This window comes from Neofelis nebulosa, chromosome 7, assembly GCF_028018385.1.
Source record: "Neofelis nebulosa isolate mNeoNeb1 chromosome 7, mNeoNeb1.pri, whole genome shotgun sequence".
NCBI classification, from domain to species: Eukaryota; Metazoa; Chordata; class Mammalia; order Carnivora; family Felidae; genus Neofelis; species Neofelis nebulosa.
In genome coordinates this window covers 30,497,604-30,517,041 of record NC_080788.1, presented here as the reverse complement: position 1 = coordinate 30,517,041, position 19,438 = coordinate 30,497,604, and the positions used below count along the sequence as shown (strand labels likewise).

The following is a 19,438-nucleotide window of genomic DNA, read 5'->3' as shown; positions in this document are numbered from 1 at the left end:
GTACTTTGGGCTATCATTCAGTTACCATGGATTCACAGAGACCAGGTCTGTGCCCAGGCTAGGTCAGAGAAACTCTTCCCTGGAGAAGGGCCACGCAGGCTCTGCAGATGTGCACACTAAGAACCAGCAAGCGGCCAGAAGCCATGCCCCATCCCCACCAAGTGGCACCTACAGCAAGCCACTCTGGGGTATGACGCCAGGTGGTGAGAAGGGTCCCCTCCTTTGGGAGGCCTGCACAAGCCAGATGTGGGGACTTGCCATCACACTTGTGTGGCTACTCTGGGCCTCCCTTTCCCCACAGAGGAGCCAGATCAGGGCTGAAAGATGTCTCCCAAGGCTCTAAAAGGAATGCTCAGGAAAGCTCTGAGCAAGTGGAATCATATCTGTGCCTCAGCCTCAAGGCAGTGTGGGGAAGGCCTGGGTGCTCTGTTCTACCTGGGGACAGCCCATCTGCTTCCTTCTCTAGGTGGGTCTAGGTGACAGCCATTGTCCAGGCCTGTGCTCTGGGCTGGGCCCTGCCATGCTCCCACTTGGGTGGATAGAAAAACAGCCTTTGTACCCACCATGACTTCACCCTTTTCCTACCCGCATCGCCTTTTTCTTTTTTGAATGTTTTACTTATTTTTGAGAGAGAGAGAAAGAGAGTGGGTGAGGGGCAGAGAGAGGTGGGGCAAAGGATCTGAAGCTGGCTCTACTGTCAGCAGAGAGCCCAATGCGGGGCTCGAACTCACGAACCGTGAGATCATGACATGAGCCTAAGTCAGACGCTTAACCGATTAAGCCACCCAGGTGCCCCTACCCATAGCACTCTTGGTGGTTGCAGGGGCTAGGCCACAGAGACCAGGGCCTGAGCATGCCATTTCCCTTTGTGGGACTTGGTTTCCTCATGAAGGAAGTGGGAAGAGACCAACCCCTCCCCTCTAGGGCACAGCCCCATCAGGCAGACCTACACAGTCAGGGAAGGTGCCCGGGCCTGGTCTGAGAGACTGTACAGACATCAGCAGACTAGCTGTCAGTTCACACCTCTGGTCCAGTAAAATGGGCCCAACAGTTCCCACCACTTATGGTGGATCTGAGAAGCCAATGAAATAATATGCAAAGGTGAGAATGGTGAACAGAGATCAGCGCATGCCCTAAGTAGGGTATGAGGCTAAGGATTATTACCCACATTTTACAGGTGAGGAAAATGGAACCCAGGGAGTTCACCTAACTTGCCCAGAGCCTGCAGGACACAGCCCGGATTTGAACCCAGCTCTCCCAGGGCAAGATCTTGGCTCTTACCCTCTCAATCTCTTGCCTCTCTGCAGTTCCCCAAGCTCAGCAGCTGCTCCACAAGTTGTAGCTCCCCAGGCCCTGCCCTGTCCCTGCCTGCCAGCCTGGTGCCACCCCCAACAGACAGCAGGGTGAGAGGGTTGGCCTGTCCAGGAATGAGCACTGATATTTTTCTGGGGACCAAGTGGAGGCTGTGGAAGGTAGCTGGGAAGAGCCATCTTGTGACTTTCTGCCCATGAGACCTTGCTGACAGGGAGGAAGGAGCCACCGCAAGGGGCTGTGTGGAGGGGACTGCTGGGTGCAACTAAGAGGGGTCAGAAGTGGACAGGTGCAGGCAGCAGAACAGGGGGAGACTCGGTGGGGGAATGGGGACACCGAGGAACCAGCCAAAGTACCCAGGAGAGCAAGAGCTGGCCTGCGGGAATCTGCCACCTGCTGGGCCATTGCCAGCTACCACCTTTCACCCCTTTAGAGTCACTGAGCCCACACCTCACCACAGCTGCGGAGACACCAGAAGTAGCCAGCAGTGGGTATGGGTAGAACACAGCAAATGAAGAAACGAACCCCGTTCTTCCCCATCGTAGGCTCCCAATGTGGAGTGTTCAACTGAGCAAGACAGTGAACTTGTGACATGAGATAGAGCTGGAGTGAGTTATACTGAGACTAGAAAAGGACTAGAAAAGCTCTAACACATGCCCAGGCATGGGGAAGGGAAAGCTAACAGTGGCTTTAGAAGGTGGAAGAAAGAAAAGTTAAGTTGCCAGCTTGCACCTTACTGGGCTCAAAAAACATTTTGCAAAATGTTAACCATTCTTGTTGAAAATGTTTCTAATGTCTGTCATGCTCTTGGGTTGATGGGCTCTTCATTCTTTATTTTTATCCTTTTTTTAAAAAGAAATATTTGGGGCACCTGGGTGGCTCAGTCGGTTAAGCGACTGACTTCAGCTCAGGTCATGATCTCACAGTTCGTGAGTCAAGCCCCACGTCGGGCTCTTTGCTGACAGCTCGGAGCCTGGAGCCTGCTTCAGGTTCTATGTCTCCCTCTCTCTCTGCTCCTCCTCTGCTTGTGCTCTGTCTCTCAATAATAAATAAACATTAAAAAAAATTTTTTTAAATAAAAAGAAATATTTATTTTTGGAAGAGCACGAGTTGGGGAGGGGCAGAGAGAGGGGTACAGAAGATCTGAAGGGGGTTCTGCCCTGATAGGCTGACAGCAGAGAGCCCAATGCAGGGCTCGGATTCAGGAACCACGATATCATGACCTGAGCCAAAGACATATGCTCAATCAACTGAGCCACCCAGGTGCTCCAACCATTAAAAAAAAAAATGGTTTTTTTTGAATGTTTACTTATTTTTGAGAGACAGAGAGAGACAGAGCGTAAGCTGGGGAGGGGCAGAGACAGAGGGAGACACAGAATCCAAAACAGGCTGCAGGCTCTAAGCTGTCATCACAGAGTGCCACACAGGGCTCAAACCCCCGAACAATATGATCATGACCCAAGCCAAAGAGGCTTAACCGACTGAACCACTCAGACACCCCTGCCCCTGACTTTTGTGGAAAACCACCTTTTATCAGCGGGAGAGGAGACAGAACAGGAGACTAGACTCACTCTTCTCACCCCAGAAGCCCCAGACAGTGGCCTGAGCAGGCATCAGGGGCGGCACGGTGCCAGCCGCACTGTCCTATCCTCTCGCACACTACTTTCACTGAAGGGACCTCTGCAGCCAGTGTGCCTCCTATGGCCAGTTTACCGGCCACAGTTTACTGTTGCCAGTCTTCTGTGGACTGAGAAACAAAAGCCTAAAGACAGGAAACCTGACGTGAGCACTGAACTCTCCAGAAGGCAGCTCCATGAAGGCAGAAAGTGGGTCTGTTCTCTTGCTGGGTCCCAGAGCCCAGAATCTGCACAGCAAATACATTGGACAAGGGCTAAATAAATGTCTTAGGGAGGCCCTTGAGAGGCTGTGGCTTTAAGACTGCTGGCTCCTGAGGTTCCCCATGGAGGGGACCAGATCACTGGCTTGCATTTCAATGATTCATTACCCAGCACCTTTATATAAACCAGACAGACCCATCCCCTCTACTTCTTAAAGCAGTATTATCATCCCCATTGTACAGATAAGGAAACAGACTCAGGGAGGATCAGTCAATGAATAGTAGCCAGGGTCTTTCCACTGCCCCACAGCTACTTCCTCACAGTGGGGCTAATCTCCACCATTCTTAGTTGGCAAATTGAGGAAGGCAAAGGGCCAAAAGCTCAGCTATGGCTTGGATGGATGGATGGATGGTTGGATGGATGACCAGAGACTTCAGTAAGCAAGCTAGTTGCGTACCTGTTGTAAAGCAGGTGGCAGGTGTGTAAAGACAGGGTCCCAAGGCAAGGCCCTTGGGGAATTGGTGAGGAACACTGTCACCTGCAGACCTTTGTGGGGCTATCAGGAACAGAAGTAGTGTCTGTGGCTGGTGTCTCCAGAGGCCCAAGCCAGGACTCATGGAGATAGAGAGAGGGAGGCCAACTCCAGATCAGCACAAGGGCTTCCCAAAAGCCGAAGTGATCCCAAACATGGCTACACAGGGTGAGCTGCTTCACCAGGTAGAGAGCACCCTGTCACAGGGGTCTGTAAGCAGGTTAGGGATTCTGCAGAGAGGTCTCAGCTGGGTCTAAGTGTCCCTGGCCCAAGGATTGAGGGGTCCATGCATAAGCAGATAAATGTGGGGTGATTTATAGTTTTTCTAAGATGGCCCAGGGTAGGTGTCAGAGGGAGAGATTCAAGAAAGTAAAGGTGGACTTTTATTTTTAAAAGAACAAAAGCACGTTGAATGTGGTTAGATGAGCTACACTGGGGTCAGCTAGGCTGACAGGAGCTTGAGATTAGACATGAGTTTCCAGAGGCATATGGGTGGATCAGCTGATTAAGCATCTCTAGACCTTGGTTTAGATCACGATCTTACGGTTTATGGGTTCAAGCCCCGCATCAGGCTCTGTGTTAACAGTGAAGAGCCTGCTTGGGATTCTCTCTCTCCCTTTCAAAATAAATAAACTTAAATAAATAAATTTTAAAAAAAGAAATGAGTTTCCAGAGGACTCCACTTCTTCACTGAGCCCAGTCTGACCGCCTCCCCGGGGCCTTCAGGGGCCTTCACCCAAGCAGCCAAGCAGTAGAGCTGCCTGGTTGCAGGGGCCCTGAGATGTCTGGGCCCCTCAGCCTATGGCCAGCAGTCACCCTGAGACTTCCAGGGGCCCTGTCAGAGCCCTGTGAACTTTCAGAGCTTCTCAGGGATCCCACATAACCAGGTATGGGGGGCAACACTAGCACCAGAAGAGGACCTACCATGTATGCGGGTGGGGAGACGGTGGGGGGGTGGGGGGGGCATAGGGAAACACTTATCTTAGTAATACTGACCACAGGGTGCTGTTGTTTGAGGAAAGCAAGAATGAGAGAGGTTATGTAACTTGTCCAGGCCCAATCAGCAATTGTGTGGGCGGGCCTGGCTTTCAACCAAAGTCTGTCTGGTTTGAAAGCTTTGTTCTTTTAAATAAGCCTCCTCAGATTATCAGGAAGGAAAGGTCTTGGCTACCACACTCCCCTCCCCAAGTCTGTGAAGTCCTGCCCACTTCCCTTATGCATTCTCAAGTCTTAAAGGAGTAGCTCGACCCCCACTTCTTCCTACTGCTTTGTGAAACCAAAACATGTAGAAAGATTAGAAAAGGGAAGGGACAGGGAGTGAACACAAGTCCAGGCAGAAGCCTGCGGGTGGGAATGGGCCCCTGAGGTTTAGAAGACTGGAAGTCTAACGCACAGAGCTCTAAGTGGTCACGGTGAGATCTGAGTGAGGCTGGAGCAGGTGTCTGAAGAGGTAGCCTAAGGCCAGCTGGAGGAGAGACTCATGAGCAGGTGTGGGACCTTCCCAGGAGGTAAAGGGAAGCTTTGCCAGGTTCTGAGTTCAGGGGATGGGAGCTGGGTGGGATGCAGACAGGTAGAGGTCAGTGCTCTAAATCCATTATCATCTCTAATCCTCAGCACCCCCTGGAATGTCAGGCCTGTGCTATTCTTATTGCCCCCTGTTACAGATGAGCACCTGAGGCTCAGCGAGTGGATGATTGCTCAGGTCACACAGTCCCTCTGCACTGGCCCCACCAAGCTGGTGTGGCAGTGGGGACTCCCTAGATCTAGCATTGGGTGGAGTAGAAAGCAGATGCCAGTGGCCGAGGGTGAGGGAAGCAGTGGGATGCAGAGGATAGTTAATGGAGAAGAGGAGAGAACTGAGCCATCCCAGACATTGAGCCCTGGAGGAGACTGACCCCTTTAGCAAGGAGAGGCACCGTCCATTCCCTGTCCATAGCCAGCCACACAGGGCCTCTCGCCACATAGTTTGTGGGTGACCAGCCAGAGACTAGAGGCCAGCACTGATGGTCCTCCTACTTACCCTGCACATCCCGTTCCCCTAGTTTCACCCCTCCTACACACCTACACCTGCCAGGGGATACCCTACAGAACACCACCCCAGGAGGAAGCCCAGGCAGTGGGATGTGGGCAGAGCTCAGGCATTGGGTTCTCATCCTGGCCAGTTCCATGAAACAGGCAGTGCAACCTTGGGCAAGTCACTTAACATCCTGAGCACAGAGCCCCTCCTGTGTAAAATGAATGTGAACATATTGCCCACCTCTGGGCTCTAGGACTAAATGAAATAATACATGGAGGAGCCCAGCAATGGGCACCCTGACACTTAATGAGCTCCTGGAAAATGGTGGCCATGGTGATGAGTACATATGAAGGCAAAGAAAGGAAATAAAAAAGGAAAGCTAGGTGTGAATCTTAGCTGTGATACTTATTTGGACTGGTTGCCTCTAATCTCTCAGACTCAATTGTTTTTATTTGTAAAGTGGGATGAACACTTGCACTTTGTGCCCTCACAGGGCTGATGCAGGGTGTCTTTCTTTGTGGCCGTGAATTGCTCCTCCTTTGGGCTTGAGACTTGCTCAAGATACAGAGATGAAGCCCTGGAGCTGCAGAGGAGCCCCATTCCCATCCCTACGCCTTTTCCTGAAGGCAGGGACAGACCGCTGCAGCCTCTGAAGAAGGCCCTGTGGCCTCCTCTGCCAGCCTTGTCAGGTTCTGGATCTCAGAGCTGACCCTGGGTTCTGGGTGCTAGCTGGGCTCCTGCACCTGCAGGGGGTCTGCACGTGAAGCTCCTTGCTTTTGCAAGGCCATTAACAAGCATGTTGCCACAAAAATCAATTTAATACAGACAAAGAGTCAGGCTCAGAGAGTGGAGGGACTCACCAGGGCCACCCTGTAAATGTAGTAGAATCAAAGCAGGGCATTAGCTTCTAAAGGCAGTGTAAGAGACAAAGATGGCACCTTCTACAGTAATTTAAATCGTATGGTACTGTCATAAGGATAGGCATATAGACCAATGGAATAGAATAGAAAGCCCAGAAATAAGCACATATATGATTTTCCACAAAGACATCAAGGTCATTCAATGCGGAAAGGAGTCTTTTCAACAAATGGTGCTGGGGAAAGTGATATCCACATGCAAAAGAATGAAGTTGGACCCAGTCTTTACACTGTATACAAAAATTAACTCTAAATTTATCCATGGCCTAAATGTAAGAGCTAAAACTGTAAAACCCTGAAAAGAAAACATAGGAGAAAAGCCTCAAAACACTGGACTTAGCAATGATTTCTTGGATTTGACACCAAAACCACAGATAACAAAAGAAAAAATAGATAAATTAGATTTCATGAAAATTAAAAACTTATGCATCAAAAGACAACATCAAGAGAGTAAAAAGATAATGCCCAGATTGAGAGAAAATATTTGCAAATTATATATATGATAAGGGATTAATATCCAGAATATATAAAGACTTCTTACAACTCAGAAAACACTAACGAAAGAGAGAGAGTATGAGCAGGGGAGGGGCAGAGAGAGAGAGTTGAGAGCTGTCCACACAGAGCTGAGGACACAGGGCTTGATCGCAGGAACTGTGAGATCACAACCTGAGCCAAAATCAAGACTCGGACGCTTCGCCGACTGAGCCACCCAGGCACCCCAAGAAATGAAATTCTGATGTCTGTTGAAACACAGATAAACCTTAAAGACATGCTAAGTGAAATAAGCCAGACACAAAAGGTCAAATATTGTATGATTCTACTTATATGTGGTTCCTAGGATAGGCAAATTCATAGAAAGAAAGTAAGAGACGAGGGAAGGGAGATGAAGAGTTACTGTTTAATGAGTCCAGAGTTTCTGCTTGGGATGATGAAAAGTTCTGGAAATAGGTAGTAGTAATGGTCGTGCAACATTATAAATATATTAATGCTGCTGCATTGCACATTTAAAAATGGTTAAAGTGTTGGGGCGCCTGGGTGGCTCAGTTGGTGAAGCATCCGACTTCAGCTCAGGTCATGATCTCACGGTCTGTGAGTTTGAGCCCCGTGTGGGGCTCTGTGCTGACAGCTCGGAGCCTGGAGCCTGCTTCCGATTCTGTGTCTCCCTCTCTCTCTGCGCCTCCCCCACTCATGCTCTGTCTCTCTCTCTCTCTCAAAAATAAATAAACATTAAAAAAAATTTTAAATGGTTAAAGTGTTAAGTTTTATGTTATGTATATTTACCACAATAAAAAAACACAATCGTAGATTATAAGGTTAAAAAGCAAAACGAAACAAACCTCTACCCTCTATTCATTCACAAGTGAGTCAAATGAGGTCACCTAAGTGGTAAAAGCCAGCTGTATGCTGGTTATCAGCAATGGCAATGCATCCAGCATCACAATTATCCACGCCAACGGTTCTCAACCCTGGCTGCACTTTGGAAACACTCAAGAACTTAGGAAAATACTGATGCCCAGCCTCCCACCCTGAAATTCTTATGTAATTGACCTTGGGTGTGGCCTGGGCATTGGGATGTTTGAGAACGACAGTCCTACAAGGTTTGGCTCCCTGTCACATTTTCGATATTATCTCCAAGTACTACCCACCTCGGTCACTTGGCCTCAGTCACACAGGTCTCCTTGTCCCTTGAATATGTCAAGCACTGTCCTGCCTCAGCCCGTCATCCCCTCTTTCCTTCCCAGTATGGCTCAGCTTCTGTTTTCCCATGTCCACTGCTGGGAAACACTGAGTCCCATCTGGCCACCCCATCCCTGCCTTGGCTGTGGTCTCTGGAGCTCCAGCAGGCACTTCCTGTTGCCCAATAGTGGGTGCTGTCAACACCAGCGGAAGGGGCTGTCATTCCCCCACGTTCTCCTCACCCACTGCTCAGAGTGCCAGGTCTTAGCGAACCACCGCACCTCCCAGTAACCCCCAAGGGCTCTCTGACCTAAGCCTGAGAAGGTAGCAGCCAGGTCTAGACCAGCAACCCCAAAGTCCACCTCGGTGGTATCCCCAGTCCCACATCCCCTCTGAGATTTCTGCCTGCAAAACAGGCATAAGAATACCAAGTTCACAGAGCTATTGTTGGAAGGAAATGCATCTTGTCATTTGAAGCCATGGGAATGACTCTCTGATGGCAGAATTTAATGTGTAATGGTGAACAGAGTTGGGGAGGCATTCTGGGAGTAGGAGGATGCACATACGTGGCTCACCCTGTAGTGTACATGCAATCCTAAGTCTGGGTCCCTTAGAACCTGTTTCTGGTCTGCTAACTCCCCATGGTGAGTAGCAGAAGGTGGTCCCCTTAGTGCTGCCCTTAGCCTCCTCATCTTTAAAGCCTCTGTCTTAGATGAGCATCACTCTGACATCCCACATGAGGAATCTGAAGTCCAGAGAAGGGAAATGATTCTCCCCGGCCCAGCAAGTGAAGGTGGAGACTAGGAGAGGCATTAAAGAAGGCCTGGAGGGAGGAGCTGTTGGAGTGAGTCCAGGGAAGAGCCCCAGCACGGGCAAGCCCCCAGGGCACAGGGTGCTACTCTCTCTTGCTGGAAGTCCAGGCAGTTTCAGTTTCCACACCAAGTTCCCTTCATTGTGTGGTTTGCGGCATCAGCTAGACTCTGGGTGAGGAAGGAGGGCATCCCGCCCACAGCCTGCAGCTCCTTTTCATGATAGGAAACATCCGCTGCTGGAGAGGGTGCAGGGAGGCAGAAGAAAGCGTCTCTGTCACCCCTTAAGGCCGGTCAGGACCTTTCACAATCTCCAGTCACTTTCCTACCAGTCGCCCTGCATGAGCCTGTGGGCCAGAAAACTGCCTTCCAAACCCATTGTGCCTACTCCCCACTTCCACACCTTCATCCATGCCATTCCTTCCCCTGGGCTGCCATCTGCCAGCCTGCCTTCTCCCAAATCCTTGCCTGCCCTCCATAGCCCAAGCAAGGCCCTCCCGCTCCATTCTGGGGGGCTACCCCCGTGGTGTGTAGTACACAAGTCCCAGGAACTGGAGTGCAGGGGGTCATTGAGAAGCAGACCTTGTTTTCCACCAAGAATAAAATTGAGGGTGACCAAGGCTGCTGTGGCCAGTAGATCCTCCAGGTGACCTCTGCCAGCCTCACAAATGCACAGCAAGCATAACCAGAGACCTCTGCCTCCTTCTCATACCATCAAACAGCTGGCCATGTCCTGGGAAATAGGCACAGATGAACCAAGTTCTTGGGCCCCAGGGGGACGATGTACCACAAAGTGCACACAGAGTATGTGCAAGAGGTAATGCTATCAAACCACAAATTTCACTTAAAATCTCAGGCTTGAAAACAGCAATTGCTTAGTTTTGTTTTCAAGTATTTTCCTTTTAATGACATATATAATCTGTGTTCACTTACAGAAAATTAGAGGGGAAATGGAGAGAAAAATAACCCTACTTCCAAAATGACCGAAATCAATGTCAACATATAGAGGGCCACTCATGTATCCTATAAGAATTATAACTGAACCAAGAAGAAACTAGTCAATCTCCTTGAATTCAGAGGCAGAATATGATGGTGTCCAATAGACCTGGGAGGGAGTCCCTGCTCTGCCCTGGACATGTGGCCATGGAGTAGGCCCACCCATGCCTCCATTCAGGAGAGAGGAGGACATTGACAGAGAGAGTCTGTCCTCACTCCTTCAGATGGCCATGGCCAAGGACACACAGGGAAGGCATTTGGTAGCAGCAAAGGCAGGACACCTAGGGCCTCCCTCTCCTACCTCCTGCACTGTCTACAAGCCCCTGATGCTTGGGAGGACCCATTCCCCAGCCACTGGCCTCCTTGGCCTTCAAGGCCATAGGGGCCTGCCCTGCTGCAAATTCTTGAACAAAGTCTGAGCAGACTTCAGTTCGTGGCAGAGCCCCTCCAGACCTGGCCCTCCCAGCCCCTTCCAGGCCACTCCGGTCCCTCCTTCCTGCATAAAAAGGCTCCTGCCCAGCTAGAGATGCGGCCCCACTATCTCACTCAGGAATGTCTCTTCTCCTGGGAATCCACCCAAGAAAATAATCCTCAAGTGAAAAATTTTGATACACAAAGATCTACCCAATGCATCACTGTCTAGAGTAATGAATAATAGGCAGCAGCAACCTACATGTCCAACAATAGGGATTGGATAAATGAATCATACATCTACCAAATCCACAAGCTGGACTGTGTAGTCATTAACAATGGTGTTTTGAAACGAGGAAATCACACCCACACCCACACATGTTCAAAATGGAATTATGATGAAAAGAGGCAGGAGTGTCCACAACAATGTGAGTATACTTAACCCTACTGAACTGTACACTTAAATGTTAAAATGATAAATTTCATGTTAAGTATACTTTACCACAATTAAAAATAAAGTTTAAAGTGAAAAGCGGTGCCTGGACTGCTCAGTTGGTTGAGCGTCTGACTCTTGATTTCAGCTCAGGTCATGATCTTGCCGTTCATGGGATTGAGCCCCACACCCAGCTCAGCGCTGAAAGTGTGAAACTGGCTTGGGAGTCTCTCTCTCTCTCTGTCTCTCTGTCTGTCTCTCTCTCTCAAAAATAAATAAATAAACATTACAAAAATTAAAATGCAAGGAAAAAAGGTACAGGAGAATACAAAATTGTGTACACAATGTGCTTGCACCTATGTCAAATAATGTTAGGGAAGCAGAGCAAAATATTACCAGTTGTCTTTGTGTGATGAGACTAAGGGTGCTTTTCTCCTGGCTTTCTCTATTTTCCTACTTTCTTCTTAGGATCTTATATTTATTGATTTTATTTCTTTAGAAGGTATATACATAGCTTTAAGGGCTCAGAACAGAGTAGGTATCCAATGAGCATCAGCCTCTCCTGATTTTCTGTGAGGCCCCAAGACAGTGGTTGGCAGGTCCTGGGGTGGGGGACAGGCCAAAGTGGGGCCTCTATCCTAAATGGGGAACCTCAGAGTCTCAGAACTGGGAAGGGGAAGAGGCAACAGCAGCTGAGCCGGCACAAGAGGGGAGGGATGGGCCCATCCTCAGCCCCTGTGTATCCCTGGTGAGTCATTCCCCCACCCGGAAAGTGGTGCCTTCCTCTGTGCTCTGTCTGTTGGGGAGCTCAGCCCCTCCCAGGATGACACAGAGGTTTCCAGATGATGCTAGAGCCTAGCCTCAAAGGGGAGAGATGTGACTACAAGTCAGAGGGAAAAGTTCAGGCTTGCTCCCTCTGTCCCCTTTGGTGGTCCATCTTACCCCTTAGGGGTGAGATGTCACTGTAATATATGTGGCCCATCCTCCTCAAGCCCTTACGTTTCCTTTTAACAACACCAAAAGGGATAGGATGTGGATCTCAATAAAACCTGGTTCAAAACTAGATTTTCCTTCTTAAAACAATACTCAGTGGCTTCTTCGCAAAGCCTGGGAGGGAGCCAGAGGGTGGGATGGGAAGGCACAGCTCAGAGCAGGGCACCCCGTGCCTGGCCCAGTTATTAGGGAACCTCAGTGTTCAGTGTTGGACAGTAACTTCCTTGAAGGCCAGTCTCACTCACCTGATTGGATGTGGGGGTGAGGGTAGGTAGGGATCCAGCTTAGACCACCTAGCAGAGAATACTGTTCAACAAATATTTGTAGAATAGAACTCAAAAGAAATGAAGGAGAAAATGGGTTCAGGAAGGCAGTGGAACCATGTTCCTGCATTCATTCTACAAACATAGACTGAACACTGTCCCTCGCTTGCCAGCCCTGTGTTGAGAATTTAGACAGATGTTTTCTGCAATAGAGTTTGGCTGCCTGCTGGGAGCCGAGACACTGGCAAGGAGACACTGGGAGGTGAGGGGCAGGACCTTGCCTTTTTTGGGTTTCTGTGCCCGTCTGACTCACTGCTGGGCAGGTTATATGAGATCTAAACCCTTCTCAGCTCAGGCACCTGATATTCTTACCCTCAACTTCGTCTCACTGACAAGCCCCACTCTGAGGCCCAGCCACTAACTTCCTGCAAAGCTGCGATGCTTTTTACGATTTGTATGTGTAACAGAAATTAAATTATCCCTTCCTTCCCCCTGTGGCTAGTCCACCCCTGCCTCACTCCATAGTGGCCTGCATCTGAATGTTTTGCCACAGAAAATAGCAGGCTATAAATAAATACTGGGTAGTCACATTGATAAATTAGAAATACAGGCCTGTTGAGAAACAGAACTGGCCTGCTCCCACACTGAATGTTCCCATCACTTCTGAGCCATTATGTCGGCTTTTTATAATTTTTTGGTCTCCCACCTTGCTATCAGCTATCTGTCAAGCTGTCTTTAACAGTTCATATCACTCATCAATGTATATCATGTTCCATGTAGACCCCCTCTAACTGATACATCTATAAATTAAAAGCTTGGGGCCCCTGGGTGGCTCAGTTGGTTAAGCCTCCGACTTCGGCTCAGGTCATGACCTCGCAGTTTGTGAGTTTGAGCCCCGCGTCAGGCTCTGTGCTGACAGCTCAGAGCCTGGAGCCTGCTTTGGGTTCTGTGTCCCCCTCTCTCTGCCCCTTCTCTGCTCGTGCTCTGTCTCTCCTTCTCTCTCAAAAATAAATAAACATTAAAAAAATTTTTTTAATTAAAAGCTTGTTAAAATTATGGGTAAAATTAGAGTTCTTAAGCCCTAAGTAAAAATTATGGGGCATCTCATATGATTAAAGTATATGAGCTTTAATATAAGCTCTTAGCTCCTCAGAAACCACTTGTGTTTCTCTTACTCTGAGCTAGTGCCAGGAATGGGGCTACATACCACCTGTGTTCTGGATGGTTGAGACTGCCGAATAACTGCAGTGCTATGGTGTTAGACATGATCCTTCTAGTTCATGGGCTTCCTTCCACTATTTAAGACTACTCATTTTGAACTGCTAAGCTATGGAATGGCTTGCCTTGGGCTGGGGTAGGAGGAAAGATGGGGGAGGGGCAGGTTGGGCTCTGTCCCTAGTATTTCTACAGCAGTAAGATCACTGTCTTTTGTTTTATAGATTTGTCTGTAAACTGAGCTTCAAAATACTTCTATAAACCTCGTCTGATCTTCTTACTTCTCTGGGAGGTAGGAAAAACAGACATTTTCCCTCCAATTTGCTGATGTGGCCCAAAGACCCAGTGATCTACTGTGTTGATAGAGGGTGTTGAAGCACCTTGGGTGAGAGCCCAGACACTGGAGCTAGCCTGTCAGGGTTTAATCCCCACTGTGTGACCTTGGGCAAGCTATTTAAGCTCTGTGCCTCAACTTCCTCCTCTGAATAATAGAGATAACAATAGCATCTACTTCATCAGTTTAAGTAGATGAGTAGATCAACAGTCCTGAGAACAGTGCCCGGCACTTCTTTAGTACAAGTAAGTGTCATTTGTCCTCACGGGCTGAGCTGAGCATCAGGGAGAGGGGTTAGAATTCAGAGCCCTGCGGTCAGTGATGATGACCATGACCTCCTGGTGTGTTTGCCAGGCTCAGGGTGAGAGGCTCCCACTGGGCACTTCTCTCTGCTCTGGCCTTGCCTAGGCTATACCCTCACTCCAGTCCAGGGAGCCAGCAGGGGAGGAGAGGAGGCACTGGAGGTCTTGAAGCCTGCGATGGCTCAGAGGTGGGGCAGGCACAAAGCATGGCTGGATGTCCCTTAGAAAGCCACCACAGCCGCAGCTCCTTTATTGCTGCTGCTGCTGTCCCTGCCACACCTTACCCACTCTTATGCCATCCCCCACTGCCCAGATCCTGCCATGGGGGCTGCTCCTTGCCAGAGCTCTGCCCTCAGGAAGGTGGGGCCAGGGGCCCTGGGGTGGGACAGACGTCCTAGAGGTGAAACGATCAGGGTCTCCTGGTCTGCCCTGGGCTACAGAGCACCCTGGATTTCCAGGCCCTACCTCTTTCCCCCACTTTTCACTCTAAGTCACAGCAGAGGTGATGACTCACTGCCCCACCCCCTACTGCAGCCAGCACCCCTTCGAGAGGACCCAGTTGCCAGCCTGGTACTTGGGCTGGGCTGAGCCAGGTCTGCCTCCATTGTTTTCTCTGGACTGAGCCCACCTCTTCTTTGTAGAGATGGGGAAACAGAGACCCAGAGAGGAACGGGTACCCTCCCCAGGTGGCCCTCTGCCCACTGTGTGGTCAGGGCAGGTGAGAAGCAGGCCACTCATATGTTGGCCACAAGCCCCAAGCAGAGCACGGCCCGGAACGGAAGGAAGGCCTGGCTTGTTAACTGTCATCCTCCTAGCCACAGGCCCCAGGAAAGGGCCCAGGGAGGGCCAGGATATTGTCTAAGGCTGAGACGGCTGAGTGAAGGACAAGGGAGTCCTCTGTGTGGTTGAAGGGAGGCACCCTCAGGACAGCCTCATTCCCCAGCTCTAACCAGAGAGGTCTCCGCTTTTTCCCATGAGCTGCTGGGGACAGCCAGAGCTTGAGAAGCAGAGGAAAGATAGAGGCAGGGCTGCTAAAAAGCTGAGGGGATCTGGGGTCCAAAGTGGGCTTGCAGGCTGTGTGGCCCATGCCAAGCCATTTCACCTCCACAAGCCTATTGCGTGCCATCATTTCATGGGGGAAAGGATTTGAAGTATGCTTGCACTGAATTTAAGAAAGTTAGCAAGGAATTGCCCAGCCCTGCTGCCTCCTTAAAGGACCCCTAAAGTCTGCAAAGAAGAGAGGTTATATCAGGAAAAAAGAACTGTCATTTGATTACATTAGATCACCTTTTTAAATCCTCCCATTCAGTTGAGATGCTTATTAATATTTATCTGGACTGTATAGCTGGAGAAAATGAGGCTCAGAGAAATAAGATAGCTTGTCCAGTCTCTAAGTAGCAGGGCCAAGATCCCAATTCAAGTTTGTCTGGTCCCCAAACCCATGACCCCCCCCCTCCCTCCTTCACCTCACATGGCCTCCTCAAGCCCCTATCCATATATTAGATTTTCCTTTTTTAAAAAATATTTTTAGGGGTACCTAGGTGGCTCAGTCAGTTAAGTGTCCAACTTCGGCTCAGGTCATGATATCGCAGTTCGTGAGTTTGAGCCCTATGTCAGGCTCTGTGCTGACAGCTCAGAGCCTGGAGCCTGCTTTGGATTCTGTGTCTCCCTCTCTCTTCCCCTCCCCTGCTTGTGCTCTGTCTCTCTCTCTCTCTCTCTCTCTCTCAAAAATAAATAAACATTAAAACAATTTTTTTAAATTTTTTAAAAGTTTATTTATTTTGAGAAAGAGAGCGTAAGTAGGGGAGGGGCAGAGAAAGAGGGAGGGAGAGAGAGAGAGAGAGAGAGAGAGAGAGAGAGAGAATCCCAAGCAGACTCTGCACTGTCAGCTCAGAGCCTGATGCGGGGTTCAAACTCATGATCCCCAAGATCATGACCTGAGCCGAAGTCATACGCTTAACCGACTGAGCCACCCAGGCACCCCTAGATTCTCCTAAAAAGATCCTGCAGGGGCGCCTGGGTGGCGCAGTCGGTTAGGCGTCCGACTTCAGCCAGGTCACGATCTCGCGGTCCGTGAGTTCGAGCCCCGCGTCAGGCTCTGGGCTGATGGCTCGGAGCCTGGAGCCTGTTTCCGATTCTGTGTCTCCCTCTCTCTCTGCCCCTCCCCCGTTCATGCTCTGTCTCTCTCTGTCCCAAAAATAAAATAAAAAAAAAAACGTTGAAAAAAAAAAAAAAAAAAAAAAAAAAAAAGATCCTGCAGTGGGGAGATGGTCTTTCAGAGAAATCAGGCCTGGGTGTTTAGAGGATATCCCTCCCCCACCTCACTGTGGAGAAGTTTGCAGAGAAATCAGCACCCCAGGCCAAGGACCCCCTTCATCTTCCAGCTCAGAAGGGACAGAAGCCCGGGTCACCTCCACAATAATTAAGACCAAAACATCAACCGCTATATTTATGAGCAAACCTCCTTCCTGGAGCCACACCCCCACCGGCTGCCGAGGGGGAAATTTCAGTGGAGCCAGCCTCCCCAGAGCCCATTCCACTTGTTCAATGCCCCAGCTGTCTTCACTCACCCAAAAGGCATCTCTGAACTGAAGCTGGGGCATCATCTTCAGGCAACTGCCACGGCAAAGCTTGCTCTCCTGCCACAGACAGGGCTGAACGAGGGCCAGAAGCCAGGCGCACCTTCCCAGTCCCGACAGGGCTGGCCCAGGCCCCCCCTCTCTGGCCGGCACCGTCTGCAGCGGCTCAGAAGGCAGCCGCAAGCCAGAGAGGAGCTGCCGGAGGGAGGAAAAGGGCTCAACCTGTTTTGTTTGGGGCTAGAATCAGCAGCAAAATGAGGAAGGAGCAGTACCCTTCCAGGGATGGGAGGGCGGGCCCTGGTGTCCAGCAGGCCCCTCGCCAACCCTGTGGTGATGGAGACACAGTCCAGGCTGCAGGACTGAGAGCAGGGATGCCAGCCGCAGTAGCCAGCAGGAGAGGCAGGCTGGTGCACAGACCAGGCGGGAAGGCAGCCTGGGGCCTGCGCAGGAAGGTTTGTGCAACCTCCCCCACGCCGCCACCCCGCCCGGGGCAGGCACCGGGCCCTCGCCCACAGGAAGTGGAGCCGCGGTGCTCCCTGGTGCAGCCCCGCCTGACACCTGCCACTCTGCTGCCCGCCTCCACTTGCCCCCTTCCAAAGCCCTAGCTGGGCCATTCTCAGAGCCCATAAACTTAGGGAGGCTGAAGCCCACCGAAGGTGTGGGTGAGGATGGGGCAGGAACCCCAGTGCTGTCGCCCATCATCCCAGCCCCATGGCGAAGCCAGGTGCAGAGATGCTAGATCTCCACTCCCCAGCAGCAAACCATACCGGAGGGCTCACCCAGGTCCAGGACATCACTATCACTCATCAAACCCTGGCTGCCTAGTGCCTCAGTCCACAGTCTGCCCTCAAGGAGCTCGCAGCCTGGGGGCAGACAGCCCTGTGCTATTGTTGGGTGGGGGTGGGGGGCAGGGGGGTGGGGGGAGTGGAAGACAGAGATGGAGTGACTAGGTAACTAGCAAGGGAAAACAGCCTGAGGTCTCATAAGCACTGCCCACCCCCCCCCACCCCTCCCCACCCCCCCACCCCCCTCCACCACCACCCCCCGCCAAGTCTCCAGATTACACACTCTCTGGGGCAGGAAACCTCCCTCAGGAAATGGAGTCTTCAGGCTGAAGAACGTGGTTGAACTGAGAGACAGGATTATGAAGGCATAGTGTGGGAGTCTGAAAACCCAGGCTGAGGCGCCCATTTTTGTTTTGCCTGGCCCCTACACTTTAGTGGTCGAGGGACCTTAATCGACCCTCTAACTCTCTGAGTCTCAGTTTCCCTATCTGCCACCACCACCCCGTCCCCCAACTTTGGAAAGGAGACAGTGTTGAGAACATTACTGGGATTTCCAGTTTGGCTGGGCAGGTGCTGGGGGCACTGTCTGGTACCACCTTGGAAAGAGCCCTGGGCTGCAGCCCCGAACACAGCCCCAAAGAGCCAGGGCCTGAATGCTCAGCAGAAAATGCCGGCAGGGGGGCCTGAGCCCAGGCTGGGTAGGCAAGAAGGGATGAGTCAGCCTTGTCTACAAATCACCACCCTCACCAATGCCTTCTTTACCACCGACTGAGGTGATAAGACAGATGAAAGCTGGTGTGCAAGACAACTAAGCTCCCAAGTGCCAGTTCTGTGTGCCCAGACTTAGAGATGGGGCACACCCATACTTCTGAAATAGCCGCCCAGGAGAGAATACTTCAGGGAGAATTGTAGAGCAGTGGGGCTGCCCCTGGGAGTCCCCTACCTCCATAACCCTTAGGTTTGAGCCACTAAACATCTTCAGCATTGAAGGCACCAAGCCAGGTTTTCTGTTGCTTGCAGCTGATGACAGCTAATGGTGTAAATATCACCTTGAACTTTGAATGCTGAGGCTGCACCTTATCCTAACGGCAGCTGATAGCACTGACTCAGCCTCCCTGGCCTGTTTTTCCATCTATCAATTGGGGTGATGCCTCTAGTTCTGGAGGCAGACTAGAAACCCTATGGTAACAGGAGGTTACCATTGGCAGAAAACTTCACAGCCAGGTTCCTTCCCCTGACTCTCCAGGGGTTCCTCCCATCACCCTCAACAAATTTCTGTTCCTAACAGGCCTTTTCCCTCGCCCCAGAGGTACCCTTCTCGCTGCTACACTTTTCCCCTCTGTTCTCCAGCCTTCCTCCTGGCATGCCTTCCTTGACCTACCTTACCTGGGCAAGTCCCCCCAAGGTCCACCTCAAGGACCCCAAAAATAAAGAATTCCTATCCTGACTGCTCTGGTCTAGCCAGGGCAGCCTCAGAAAGATTTGCTGTGCTGGTCATGGGCCAGAGCAATTGTGGAAGGAAGTAATGGGAGGCATCCAAAGAGGCTCTAAAGTTCTCCGCTGCAAAGAGGTCTTTCTCCTCCCCTCACACCGCCCCACCTTTCACAGCTTCCGAGGCTGGGCCACCAGGGCAGCCAACTGGGCTTCAGAACACTTGCCAAGTACTGGGGACACCATTAAGCTTTCTACACACACTGTCTCACCTAGTCCTCACCCCATCCTGTGGGGTGCATGCTATCATTGCCCCCACTTCCCAGTAGAACAAACTAGGGATTAAAGTTTATGTGACTCACCCAAGGCCTCACAGCCAAGTGAACAGAGTGCTGGGCTGCACACTCAGGTCTGTCTGATGCCAAAGCCCAGGCTCTTGACCTCCGCGGTATCTTTTGCCAACAGATCTCTCTTTTAATTTAATTTAATTTAATTTAATTTAAAAAAATTTTTTGATGTTTATTTATTTTTGAGAGAATGAGAGAGAGAGACAGAGCATGAGAAGTGGAAGGGCAGAGAGAGAGGGAGACACAGA

The 19,438-nt window shown here is 50.7% G+C and overlaps 1 protein-coding gene across 2 annotated transcripts in view; it reads right to left on the bottom strand.

Annotated features, from left to right (window-relative positions):
• The window catches only part of PSTPIP1 (proline-serine-threonine phosphatase interacting protein 1), a 45,313-nt gene extending 28,235 nt beyond the window's left edge, over positions 1–17,078 (bottom strand). For both annotated transcript variants that reach the window (XM_058736959.1, XM_058736960.1), the window contains exon 1: positions 16,619–17,078. In XM_058736959.1, the coding sequence (XP_058592942.1) occupies positions 16,619–16,654 (36 nt within the window). In that variant the 5' untranslated portion in view covers positions 16,655–17,078. The remainder of the gene's footprint in view (positions 1–16,618) is intronic.
• Positions 17,079–19,438: the final 2,360 nt, after the last annotated feature.